The sequence below is a fragment of the Trichechus manatus genome, unplaced genomic scaffold (genome assembly GCF_000243295.1).
Source record: "Trichechus manatus latirostris isolate Lorelei unplaced genomic scaffold, TriManLat1.0 scaffold00087, whole genome shotgun sequence".
Classification (NCBI taxonomy): Eukaryota; Metazoa; Chordata; class Mammalia; order Sirenia; family Trichechidae; genus Trichechus; species Trichechus manatus.
The window spans coordinates 8,160,813-8,173,555 of NW_004444023.1; the positions used below are offsets into that span (position 1 = coordinate 8,160,813).

The 12,743-nt window shown below is 48.6% G+C and overlaps 1 protein-coding gene across 1 annotated transcript in view; it reads left to right on the forward strand.

Annotated features, from left to right (window-relative positions):
• PPP2R1A (protein phosphatase 2 scaffold subunit Aalpha) overlaps positions 1 to 12,277 on the forward strand; it is a 41,124-nt gene extending 28,847 nt beyond the window's left edge. The window contains exons 5-15 of the mRNA XM_004381726.1: positions 754 to 901; positions 1,009 to 1,164; positions 1,691 to 1,805; positions 1,920 to 1,990; positions 2,463 to 2,597; positions 5,905 to 6,078; positions 6,359 to 6,419; positions 7,199 to 7,353; positions 8,393 to 8,535; positions 11,613 to 11,704; positions 11,824 to 12,277. Coding sequence (XP_004381783.1) covers positions 754 to 901; positions 1,009 to 1,164; positions 1,691 to 1,805; positions 1,920 to 1,990; positions 2,463 to 2,597; positions 5,905 to 6,078; positions 6,359 to 6,419; positions 7,199 to 7,353; positions 8,393 to 8,535; positions 11,613 to 11,704; positions 11,824 to 11,840 — 1,267 coding nt within the window. The 3' untranslated portion in view covers positions 11,841 to 12,277. The remainder of the gene's footprint in view (positions 1 to 753; positions 902 to 1,008; positions 1,165 to 1,690; positions 1,806 to 1,919; positions 1,991 to 2,462; positions 2,598 to 5,904; positions 6,079 to 6,358; positions 6,420 to 7,198; positions 7,354 to 8,392; positions 8,536 to 11,612; positions 11,705 to 11,823) is intronic.
• Positions 12,278 to 12,743: the final 466 nt, after the last annotated feature.

The following is a 12,743-nucleotide window of genomic DNA, read 5'->3' on the forward strand; positions in this document are numbered from 1 at the left end:
GCAGCTGGTGGATTCGAACTGCTGACCTTTTGGTTAACAGCCGTAGCTCTTAACCACTATGCCACCAGGGTTTCAAGCTAAAGATACTCACCCCAGAATACTGGTTCACAGCTGTATACACGTGCTTAATGCCTATGATAGCCCCCACGCATCTCTGACTGAAGCAGTCACTGCTGAAAAGTAAAACCTTTTGGTGGTCCCAGACTAACTTCTTAAGTTAAGGAGTTTTATATGATGATAATATAGGAGTCCCTGGGTGGTGCAAGTGGTTAAGCGCCCAACTGCTAGCTGAAAGGTTGGCAGTTTGAATCTACCCAGAGGTCCCTCGGAAGACAGGCCTGGCAATCTGCTGCTGAAAGGTCACAGCCTTGAAGACCCTATGGAGCAGCTCTGCTCTGCACACATGGGGCAACTCCATGGCAACTAACAGCAAAAACAAATATGGTAATAATAATATAATCGTCAGAATCTACTGTTCATTGGAGGCTTACATGCCGACAGGCTGCTAAGTGCCTCATGCACACTGTCTCATTCAGATCTCACAACAGCCCTGTGGGGCGGGTACTGTTATGACCAGCTCATTTTATAGGGCTGGTAAGACTCAGAGAGGGGCCATTACTTGCCCAAGATCAACCAACTCACCTGAGTAGCTGCAGTATGGGCTCTCTGCCCCCACAGGAATGGCTGCCTCAAAGTTAGGGCTTCATGGGATCCCCGGGGATTCTTCCTCCCGAACCCCATCCCCACCCCCAGGTACTTCCGGAACCTGTGCTCAGACGACACCCCCATGGTGCGGCGGGCCGCAGCCTCCAAGCTGGGGGAGTTCGCCAAGGTGCTGGAGCTGGACAATGTCAAGAGCGAGATCATCCCGATGTTCTCCAACCTGGCCTCTGATGAGCAGGTGAGCTCTTCCCCAGCCCTCCTTCCACTGTGGACCTGCATTCAGAAGGGAAGTCCAAAGCCTAACAGGGCTCTGCTGCCCTCTCCCTGCTCCAACCCTCTGCCCAGGACTCGGTGCGGCTGCTGGCAGTGGAGGCATGTGTGAACATTGCCCAGCTCCTGCCCCAGGAGGACTTGGAGGCCCTGGTGATGCCCACCCTGCGCCAGGCTGCTGAGGACAAGTCCTGGCGCGTCCGATACATGGTGGCTGACAAGTTCACAGAGGTAGGCGAGAGACTGTCTACATGATCACACACATAGGGAAACTGAGACCCTCAGAGGGGAAAGGGCAGGGCCACACTGTGGCACTAGAGTAGATCTCAGCAGTGATTCCCAGGCCAGTGCTGTTTCTCCTAATTTGTTGCCTTCCCTTTGATTTTGGCCTCATTAACCCAGAGTACAGGTAGTCTCCAGCTTATGATGGGGTTCTGTTCCAATGACTCCTTCATAAGTCGGTTCTGATGTAAGTTGAATACCTCATTTATTTTTAAGTTTCATTACTAATGTTTTTTTTATTATCAGCATTCTTAAATCCCATCTTTATTTGTCCTTGGAGATTGGAAACATTTCATATAAACTTACAGATAATGATAACAGCAAATTATGCAACACTGTATTGTAGTACATATTAATAACGGTAAGACGTACAAAAAAAAAATGGTCGTAAGCACAGTTTGTTGTAACTCAAACATGTCATAAGTCCCTGCCAAACCCTCTTACTCTCCCCACTCTCCCCTTTTCCTGTCTGCAGCTCCAGAAAGCAGTGGGGCCTGAGATCACCAAGACGGACCTGGTCCCCGCCTTCCAGAACCTAATGAAGGACTGTGAGGCCGAGGTGAGGGCCGCCGCCTCCCACAAGGTCAAAGGTTGGTGCTGGCGACCAAAACACATAAGTGAGTGGGTGGGTGAGCATCAGAGGGGCTGGGATGGAACCAGGACATGAGGGCTAACCTCCCCCTACCTCTCTTCCCCACCCTCAGAGTTCTGCGAAAATCTCTCTGCCGACTGCCAGGAGAACGTGATTATGACCCAGATCCTGCCCTGTATCAAGGTAATGGGGAGTTTGGTGGGAGAAATGGAGCAGTTCTAAACCTGCAGAGAGGAAAGGATAGATACTGGGCTTCAGGGGCAGCCAAATAGCTGCAGACGAGCTTCCCAGCCTTTTAGGACCAGGTAGCTTTTGAGTTTGAAGCAATTAGTGTCCTGATCGCAGGCAGAATCTGAGACGTGGGGCTGATCTTGGAGGGAGGAGTGCTTCCTCCTGAGAGGTCATTGACTATATTCGTCCAGAGAGCTTTGGGACTAGGGTGGGGGTTGCTGAGAGTAGAGGTCATTTAACTCTGAGCAGGCGGGGCATGTGAGAACTACAGTGCGCATCGTACTGTGAGCCACTATCTCCATGAGTGGACGGGCAGAAGCAAGCTGTTGCCCCAGGGCTTGTGAGGAGTTGGCGTCTACTTGGCCACTTGCTACTGCAGGTTTGCCCTGACCCTTGTGGCTTCCCCCTTCCTTCTCCCTACCAGGAGCTGGTGTCAGACGCCAACCAACATGTCAAGTCGGCCCTGGCCTCGGTTATCATGGGCCTCTCTCCCATCCTGGGCAAAGACAACACAATTGAGCACCTCCTGCCCCTCTTCCTGGCGCAGCTGAAGGATGAGGTAAGGGTGCCAAGAAGGCTCTGAGCTTTAGGTTTAGAGAAGACAGGAGGGTCAGCTGCTGACCCAGATTGGTCAGGAGTCTTGGGATCTCAGCAGAAGCCCAGTTCTCCAATGAGCTGAATGTTGTAGGCTCAGCTGTCTACATGTTCATTCATTCACTTACACTCCAGTTGTTTTGCATGTACTTACTCTGTGCTCCTCTTTTTCCTGGACGTTGTTGTTAGTTGCCGTTGAGTTGATTGCGACTCATGGCGACCCCATGTGTTACAGAGTAGAACTGCTGCATAAGGTTTTCTTGGCTGTAATCGCTACAGAAGCAGATCGCCAGACCTTTCTTCCGCGGTACCACTGTGTGGATTCGAACCGCTAACCTTTAGGTTAGCAATCTAACACAAACTGTGTGTGCCACCTAGGGACCCTTTCCTGGATATTGTTGCTATTGTTGGGTGCTGTTGAGTGGATTCTGACTTATAGCCACCCTACAGGACAGAGCAGAACTGCCACATTGGGTTTCTTAGGTTATATATCTTTACAGGAGAAGATCACCAGGTCTTTACTCCCACAGAGCCACTGGGTGGGTTTGAACTGCTGACTTTTTGGTTAGTTGTCATAAGCTTAACCATTGTGCCACCAAGGCTCCTTTCCTGGACATCAAGATAGCAAGAAAAGAACAAGACAGTTTTGATCCTCATAGACCTTCAAAAGCTAGCAGTGGAGAGAGAGACAATCCTATAATTCCAGTAATCTGTAGGTACTGTGATGGTTGTATGCATGGGTTCGTGTTTTTTTAGGGTTCACACTAAAATGCTGTAATAACCAGTTGTCAAGTTGATTCCAACTCACAGCGACCCCATGTGAGTCAGAGTAGAACTGCACTCCATAGAGTTTTCAGTGGCTGATTTTTCAGAAGTAGATTGCTAGGCCTTTCTTCTGAGGCACCTCAGGGTGGACTTGAACCCCCAGTCTTTGGGTCAGTGGCCGGTACCCAAAGGGGTGGAGGAGTGACTCCAGCCACCTCTGCCTCCCCTCCTCACACTGGTCCTAATAGTAGAGGCCCTAAAATATAGCAGCTTACACAAGAGAGGATTATTTCTCTTTCACACAACAGTCCAGAGGTGGATGGTACTACCAAAATCAAACCAGTTGTCATCGAGCTGATTCTGACTCATGGCGACCCCACGTGTGCAGAGTAGAACCTTGCTGCTTAGGGTTTTCAAGGCTGTGACCTCTAGGAAGCAGATTGCCAGGCCTTTTTTCCATGACACCTGTGGGTGGGTTTGAAACCACCAACCTTCTGGTTCGTAGTCAACTGCTTAATCATTTGCACCACCCACGGACTCCTGGGTTGGTACTGCACCGTTGGGTTAACTCTGTTGACCTCAGCACATGGCTTCCTGTGGGTCCGAGGTGGCTTCTTTGAGTCTCCCCATCTCTCAGCCAGCATGAAGTAGAAAGGCACCAGACAAGCAGGCCTCATCCTCTTAAGGGCAGGACGCAAAAGAGGGCACTCATCCCGTCTGTTGACACCCCAGACACCCATTAGCCAGGACCAGTCACCTGACCACACCTAGCCATTCAGGTTGCCTGGAGGACAGAGGATGAGAGGCTGTGTGACAGCTGGAGAGGTTGTCAGGGTGACTGCCAGGTAGGGGGTAGGACTTGAGTCTGTGGGCAGTGGAGGAGCTGGAACAGATCTGGATGGTAGGAAGGAACACTGAGGCTGGTGTGAACGAAAGGAGGCAGCCACAGAAGGGCACGGAAAGGACACCGTAGGGTGCGGCAGGAGCCTGGGGGCAGGGGAGGCTGGGACTAAGGAGTAGAAATGGAGGAGGATCTGAGCTTGTTCAGGAGGCAGAAGGGACCATGTGGTGTGGGGGCTGGTTTGCAGGCTCCCTGGTTTTGGTCTTGGTGGTGACTAGGCAGATGGTGGGACCATCTGCGTGGTGGGCAACTTGTTTATGTAGCTTCTGTGCTCACAAAGGGTCAAATCAATCAGCCAACCAGTCACTCTCTCTTTCTCCTTTCTCGTGCACAGGCGTGCACACAGTGTGATGGTGTAAGTGGGAAGAAACACTAACAACAAGCACTGCACTTCAATTTCACTAAAAAAAAAGTCGTATTATTAAATTATTGGGGTGCACAGTTCTTATCGCCAGAGGTGAAACTCCACATGGGCCCTCACACCATTTTTCCACTTTTAGATTGCGTGGTGCTAACCTTCTCCTTCAGGGAAAGGACAGAGGATGACCAGTATTCAGTGCCAAGAACATTTCCACTAGCTGTGCTAGATGTGTTCTAACACCTTCAGTCCTCCACCACGGCTGACAGTGTGGCTGCACTCAGCCCAGGGCTCTTCAAGCAGCTTAGGAAATCCATCTAACTGGCTTTATAGACACTTTTTTTTTTTTTTTAAATTGTTGTATTGTGGTAAAATATATATATAACAAAACATTGGCCAGTTTAACAGTTTTTACATGTATAATTCAGTGATATTGATTACGTTCATCACGTCGTGCAACCATCATCACCACTGTGCGTTTCCAAATTATTCTGTCACCATTAATGGAAACTCAGTTTCCACCTACCTCCTTTGCACCCCATTACCCACTAATAAACTTTAGTCTCTGTGCGTTTGTCTATTCTAGATATTTCATGTAAGTGGGATCATACAATAGTTGTCCTTTTGTGACTGACTTATTTCACTGAGCATGTTTTCAGGGTTCATCTATGTTGTGGCACGCATCAGAACTTCATTTCTCATTATGGCTGAGTAGTATTTCGTTGTGTGTCTGTATTACATTTTGTTTACCCATTCATCGGTTGATGGGCATTTGGGTTGTTTCCATCTTTTGGCTGTTGTGAATAGTGCTGCAATGAATATTGGTGTACAAGTATCTCTTTGCATTCCTGTTCTCAATTTTTTTGGGTGTATTCCTAAAAGTAGAATTGCTAGATCATAGTATTTCTGTGTTTAACTTTTTGAGGGACTACCAGCTTTTCTAAGCAGCTGCACCATTTTACAATCCCACCAGCAATGAGTGAGGGTTCCAATTTCTCCACATCCTCACCAACACTTCAGATCTTTTTAAGTCACATTATGCCTCAATCCAGTTAATTTTTAATTCATTCAAGAAAGCAAGCTCCCTCTTGAGTGGGTATTACAGATGGATTTATACTGTGCTGACTCCCTTTGAATCTCCTGCATCTTGGCATGCCCAGTTTATCTGATTCTTCTAACTTCTTGCTACTCTGTCCTGGGTGGCCATATATGGTACATCCTCTCAGACCCTTTCTGTCCTCCCCCAAGTGCCCCGAAGTGCGGCTGAACATCATCTCCAACCTGGACTGTGTGAACGAGGTGATTGGCATCCGGCAACTGTCCCAGTCCTTGCTCCCCGCCATCGTGGAGCTGGCCGAGGACGCCAAGTGGCGGGTGCGGCTGGCCATCATTGAGTACATGCCCCTGCTGGCTGGACAGCTGGTGAGCGAGGAGGCCTGGAGGCTGCTGCCCTGGGGAGGGAGACACCAGGATCAGTCACGGTGCAGAGCAAGGGGGGCTCAGTGGAAGCGTGAGGATTGCCTGGGGAGTCAGGGGAAGGACCTTAAAAAATGAATAGAACTCACTGAGAGAGGAGGGAAAGGAGTACTTCAGGTAAAGTTGAGAAGTGTTTAGTCTGTTTAGGGTTGGGGGGTTTCCCTTGGGTGTCACTGACAGCTCCCTGCCCATCCCCGCATGATTCCTTCCCTCCTTTCTCCTGCAGGGGGTGGAGTTCTTTGATGAGAAGCTCAACTCCTTGTGCATGGCCTGGCTGGTGGATCATGGTGAGTGCCTCCAGCAAGAAGGCAGGTGATCGGAGCTCCAGGAAGAATGGGTGGACTGGCCAGGGCCAGTGGGGGTGGGGAGGGGAGGTAGAGGTACAGGTGGCTGTAGTCAGTCCTCTATCCCGTTGGGTGCTCCTGCGGGCCAGCTACTTGCTTTGTAGAATCCTAGAGAAGTGGAGGGTAGGAGGAGGGTGTTAATAGATCAACCAGGGGCTGCCCGCTGTAGTGGAGAGTCTTGAGTTCCCACTGAGCCGACAAACCTGGATGTGCTGCCTTCTCTGGGCTGTGTGAACCTGAGCTAGTTGCTGCCATCTTTCAGCCCCACATTCACGCTTTGAGACATAGGACTTTTCTCTGCAGACTCTCAGGACCACTGTGAGAATTGCTTCTTTTTTTTTTTTCTTCCCACTAAGAGTGGTCAAAATAGAAGTTCACATTTGTCTGTATCCAGCACCATTCAAAGTACTAAGTACTAAATAACTTGCTTGGGCAAATCACTTCTTGCAGCCTCAGTTTGCCTGTCTATAAAATGAGGCCCTAATGGAACTCTCCCTCTTGGAGTTGTTGAGAAGATACTGCATGAGAAAAAAATGCTCATCTTATTATCGTACAGAGTGAGTGCTTCCTTTCTTTTTGGCTGGAGCGTAGTGACTCTTATGTGGCCTGGCACCTAGGGATTACTCAGTAAGCAGTCGGGAGTATGACTGTTACTCCCTGCCCACGTCAGTCCTTCACCTCTGGAATCGCTGTCCCACTTACCCACCTTCACTTTTATACAGTCTATGCCATCCGTGAGGCGGCCACCAGCAACCTGAAGAAGCTGGTGGAGAAGTTTGGGAAGGAATGGGCCCATGCCACCATCATCCCCAAGGTCCTGGCCATGTCTGGGGACCCCAACTACCTGCACCGTATGACTACGCTCTTCTGCATCAACGTGAGCACCACTGCCTGCCCACCTGCCTGAACTTTGGGAACGGGGAGTTCCTGGGAGAGGAGGGAAGGTGAAGGGTCCCCAAGGGAGAGACACCTGGCTTGGGGATGGGGAAGTGGTGGGGGTCTGGGGGCACAGGGATGAGTCCTTGGGGAACTGAAGGCCAGGGGTTGGGGCTCCCAGATTCAAGGTCATGGGACCCCTCTGGGGTTAGGGACTTGAGTGGTGCGAGACCCAGGACTAGGGAGACTTGACCTGTTCGTTCATTCAGTGATCTCCATACTTTTCTGAACACCCCTTTCCTTCTCCGTGACATATTTATTTATATGTTTATTTATAATGTAATGGTTACGTGTGCAGGCTCTAGAGTCAGACCTAGCTTTTAATTCTAGCTCTGCCATATGTTAGCTACGGACCTGGGGAAAATGACCTAACTGCTTAGTGCTTTAGTTTTTTCCCCTGTAAGATGTTCATACTGGTAATCGAGTACCTAACTCCTCAGATTGTGAGGATTGGTTTGGTTCTACATGCAGAGTGCTTAGAACAGTGTCTGGTACATAGGAATTTCTCCTGTCCCTTGGTGGTATTATTATTCTGATTATTTTGTGTACTACTATATGTGTATATAAGCCATACACATAACTAGAAATTGAGGGTGGGATTTAAAAGTAAATATAAATAAATGTTCTGATCATTTCTTCCTGTGTCAGATTTTGAAGACCATTGCAATAAAGGAGAAATCCTTGGGGTGGGAATCAGAGTTTCTTTTCCAGAAGAGTAAGGGAATTCTGAGGATGGGGTGGTGAGACCGTGGGGCTGGGAGACCCCAGGAAGGGAGTCGTGTTAGGAGGCCTTAGGGAGAGGAGAACTTCATGAGGATAAACTTCCCCCAGGGTGGAGCATCTGGGCTCAGAGGCCCCATGTTACTCAGTTTCCCCCCCAGGGCTGATGATTGCTGAAGTGACCTGGTCAGGGGAAGGGAAACCGGGAAGTTAGCCATGAAGTTGGAGTAATCCCCCCTCTACCACTCCCTGGCCCCCAGGTGCTGTCTGAGGTTTGTGGGCAGGACATCACCACCAAGCACATGCTGCCCACCGTCCTGCGAATGGCTGGGGACCCTGTCGCCAATGTCCGCTTCAACGTGGCTAAGTCCCTCCAGAAGATAGGGCCCATCCTGGACAACAGGTGAGGCCTGGGCACTCCCCCGGACACCACCAGGAACTTGTTCTGGACCCATCCCTGATCTTAATCTGTGACCTTTGAAGACAGAGCCCAAGATTGGAGGCCCACCGCTGCTCTTTACTTGCTCTGTGCTCTTGGCCTATCTCGTTCTTTCCCTAGATCTTAGTTTCCTCAAATGTAGAATGAGAATTCACATGGCCTACTTCATAGAATGAAATGGAAGGAGGAAGAGGTAGCAGTTCTATATACTAGCAACCAACCATTAGAAAATGGTCTCCAGCCAGTCCCTGGGCGGTGTAAACAGTTAATGCTCTTGCTGCTAACTGAAAGGTTGGTGGTTCAGGTCTACCCAGAGGCTCTTCAGAAGAAAGGCCTGGCAATCTAATTGCAAAAAATCAGCCACTGAAAACCCTTGGAGCACAATTCTACTCTGATACACATGGAGTCGCCATGAGTCGGAATTGACTCAGTAGCAGCTGGTGGTGGTAGTGGATATATGTTATTTATGTATGTAAGCTAGTAGTAGCATCAGAGATCCTCTAACTTTAGTGTTCCAGCTGTCTTTCTCCAGGGTCTAGGAGGTTCTCAGCACAGGGACCCCAGGTCCAAAGGATGTGCTGTGCTCCCAGCTCTTCTTCTTGTTGGTAGTGAGGTACCCCCTCAGCCTTTGTGGGACTGGCCCTTTTATAAGCCTCTCCTCCCACTAGACCATGAACTGACCAATTCCCTTGGTAGGCCAGTCACCTAATTTGCATAGTAAATTGTCCATCCCTGCAAGGGTTTTACACACCTTATTTGCAAAGTAAGCTGTCCAATGTATTTATATATTTATAACTATAAAAATAAACTTCACAATTGCACAAAAAAAATAGCGAATACCCAGGGATAAATTTAATGAAAGACGCTTAAGACCTTTAGTGAAAACTATATAATACTGCTTTTAGAAATTAAAGATGACCTACATGATACTAGTAGATGGATGACTCCCTGAATTCATCTATAGATTCAGAACAATCCCAGTCAATTTCAGCAGGTTTTTTAGTGGAAAGTTGACAACTTGATTCTGGAGTTAACATGGCAATGCAAAGATCTGGAATAGCCAAGGTGGTTCTAAAGAACAAAGTTGGAGGACTTATACTACTTACCCTACTTGAAATACTTAACCGAGGCTTAATATAATGCCACAAGTATTGGCACAGGGCCACTCAAATAGCCCAGTGGAACAGAATCGAGGGAAGAGAAACAGACCTGTACATATGTAACAGCAGGCACCACTGCAATTCAGTGGGGAAGGGTAGGTATTTGTCATAAATGGTGCTGGGTCGATTGGATATCCCTGTGGAACAACAGAGGCTTGAGTCCCCCCTTTATCTAGCAACAAAAATTAATTTGAGAAGACAGACCAGAACCACAGAAATGAAACATAAAATCTCTAGAAAAAAATGTAGGAGAATATAATATCTTCATGACCTGGGATAGGCACAGATTTGTTAAACAAGGCACAAAAACCACTAACCAAAGGAAATGATAAATTGGCCTTCAGTAAAATTAAGAACTGTTTATCAAAAGACAACACTGAGTGAAAAGCCACTGACAGGAGGAGATATTTGCAATACATATATTTGACAAAGGACTCAGACCTAGGATACTTCCTACACATCAGTAAGACAAAGAAAGAGATGGGCAAAAAAAGACTTGAACAGGCACTTCAAAAAGAGGGTCTCCAAATAGCCAGTAAATATATAAAAAGGGCTCAACTTGTTGTTAGGTGCTGTGGAGTCAATTTCTACTCATGGAAACTCCACGTGACTTAGTAGAACTGCCCCCATAGGGTTACCAAGGCTGTGTTCTTAATGGGAGCAGATCGCCAGGTCTTTTCTCCCACAGAGCCACTCGGAGCCACCCCAGAATGACTAAACTTAAAAAAGATTGAATAGCAAAACTGTTGGTGAGGATGTAGAACAGCTGGAACTCATACTTTGCAGATGAGGCTGCAAATTATTTCAATCACTTTGAAAACTGGTAGAATCTTGTGAAGTGAATTCTGTGTATGCTCTGTAAGTCAGCCCTTCCCCTCTGGGTATTTAGCCAAGAGAAATGATGCTTGCTTCTACCAAGAGAATGTTCATGGTAGCTTAGAAGCAAGGATGCCAAGACTTCATCTTTCTTAACTTTGGACATGTTATCAGGAGAGACCAATCCCTGGAGAAGGACATCATGGTTGGTAAAGTAGAAGGTCAGTGAAAAAGAGGAAGACCCTCAAGGAGATAGATTGACATAGTGGCTGCAAGAGTGGACTGAAACATAGCAAGGATTGTGAGGCTGGTGCAGGACTGGGCAGTGTTTCCTTCTGTTGTACATGGGTTTGCCAGGAGTTGGAAACAACTCCATGGTACCTAACAACAACACTAATAAAATGGAAACCACCCAAATGCTTATCAACAGTAAAGTGGATAAACTGTGCTTTATTCATACAATGGAATCCTGTATTCAGCCATGAAAAAAACTGAACCGCTGTATGAGACAACATAGGTGACTCTCACAAGGAGCCCCAGTGGCACAATGGTTAAGCGCTTAGCTGCTGCCAAAGGATTGGCAGTTCAGCTCTATGGGAGAAAGAGCTCGCAATCTACTTCTGTAAAGATGACATCTTAGAAAACCCTATGGGGCAGTTTTGCTGTCATAGGGTCACTCTGAGTCAGAAATCCACTCGACGACACATAACAACAGGGTGACTCACAGACATCACGTTGACAGAAGCCAGACTCAGGAAAACACACTGTGATTCCATTTATTATATAAAGTTCAAAAATAGACAAAACTAATCTAGTGTGCCTGTTCTGGGCCCCAGAGATCTCTGTCTTGGTTTGTCAGGCTTTTGACCCTCAAGGAAACTGTATTCTAGGCCTCAGAGACTTCTTGTTCACAGATGTGTTTGTCTGTCCTGGACCTCAGACTGTACACACTTTGTGTGTCAGTGTGTTTGGATTTGTGGACGCTTCCTTGCTCAAGACTCTTGCCTTCTGTATGGCCCCAGCCCTGGCTGGCTCACCCTTTTCCTTCTCTGTTTTCCCCTCCAGCACACTGCAGAGTGAGGTCAAGCCCATCTTGGAGAAGCTGACCCAGGACCAGGATGTAGACGTCAAGTACTTTGCCCAGGAGGCTCTGACTGGTAAGGTGTTGAGACCCCAGGGAACCCAGGAGGAGGGGGATCTGCAAGGACAGGCTCTGGGGCTGGGAGCAAAAGAAGAAGAATGTGCTTTTGATTCCTGCCTGTTCCTATTTCCCCAGTTCTGTCTCTGGCCTGAAGCTGGATGAGGAGCCAACACCGGCCTCTGGTGTCCACCTCCCCCCATGCCCCTCCCTCGGGGAGGCAGTTGGGGGCCTTTGGCTGTCACTCCCCGTGCATGGTCTGACCCCAGGCCCCTTCCCCTAGCACGGCTCGCCCTCTCCCCAGCCCGGGACTTCTCACTGTCCACCTCCCAGGGTGCTGGGTGAGCAGGAGGTGGGACAGGGCCATAACCCTGGAGGCAAGGGCCCAGTCCAGCCGGGAAGAGACATGAGCATCCCAGGTCACTGGCTCCTGCTGCTGTATCGAGGACCCCCTTCCTCATCAACTTCACCACCCTCTCTCCCTTCCTCCCCCTCGGTGGTTTTTTTTGTGTGTGTCAACTGTGTCGTTTTATTTTATTCCTTTTTTTTCCCCTCCTTTTCACAGAGAAATAAAGGTCTAGAAATAGCTGGTTGTCTGATCTTAGTCATCTAGTCATCGGCCACATCAGGGCCATAGTCTTCGTCCTCTCTGTTGTTGTTAGGTGCCATTCTCTGAGTCATGGCATCCCCATATACAACAGAACAAAGTGTTGCCCGGTCCTGCACCATCCTCACGATTGTTGCAGCCACTGTGTCAGTCCATCTCGTTGTGTCCATCTTGTTGAGGGTCTCCGGCTTTTCTGCTGACCCTCCACCAAGTATGATGTTCTCTCGGGATTGACCCCTCCTGATGACGTGTCCTTGTTTTCTAAGGAGTGTTCTGGCCGTACTTCCTCCAAAACAGATTTGTTGGTTCTTTCTGGGGAAGACCTAATTACGGGGCCTGTTCCCCCCAGTATGTCCCTGAGAATGAGGAGGATTCACATGGAGCCACCATGAGTGCAGCCAGGGTAGAGGGCCCACCTCCTTGCTCAGGGCCCTTGCCTTCCATGTTGCCC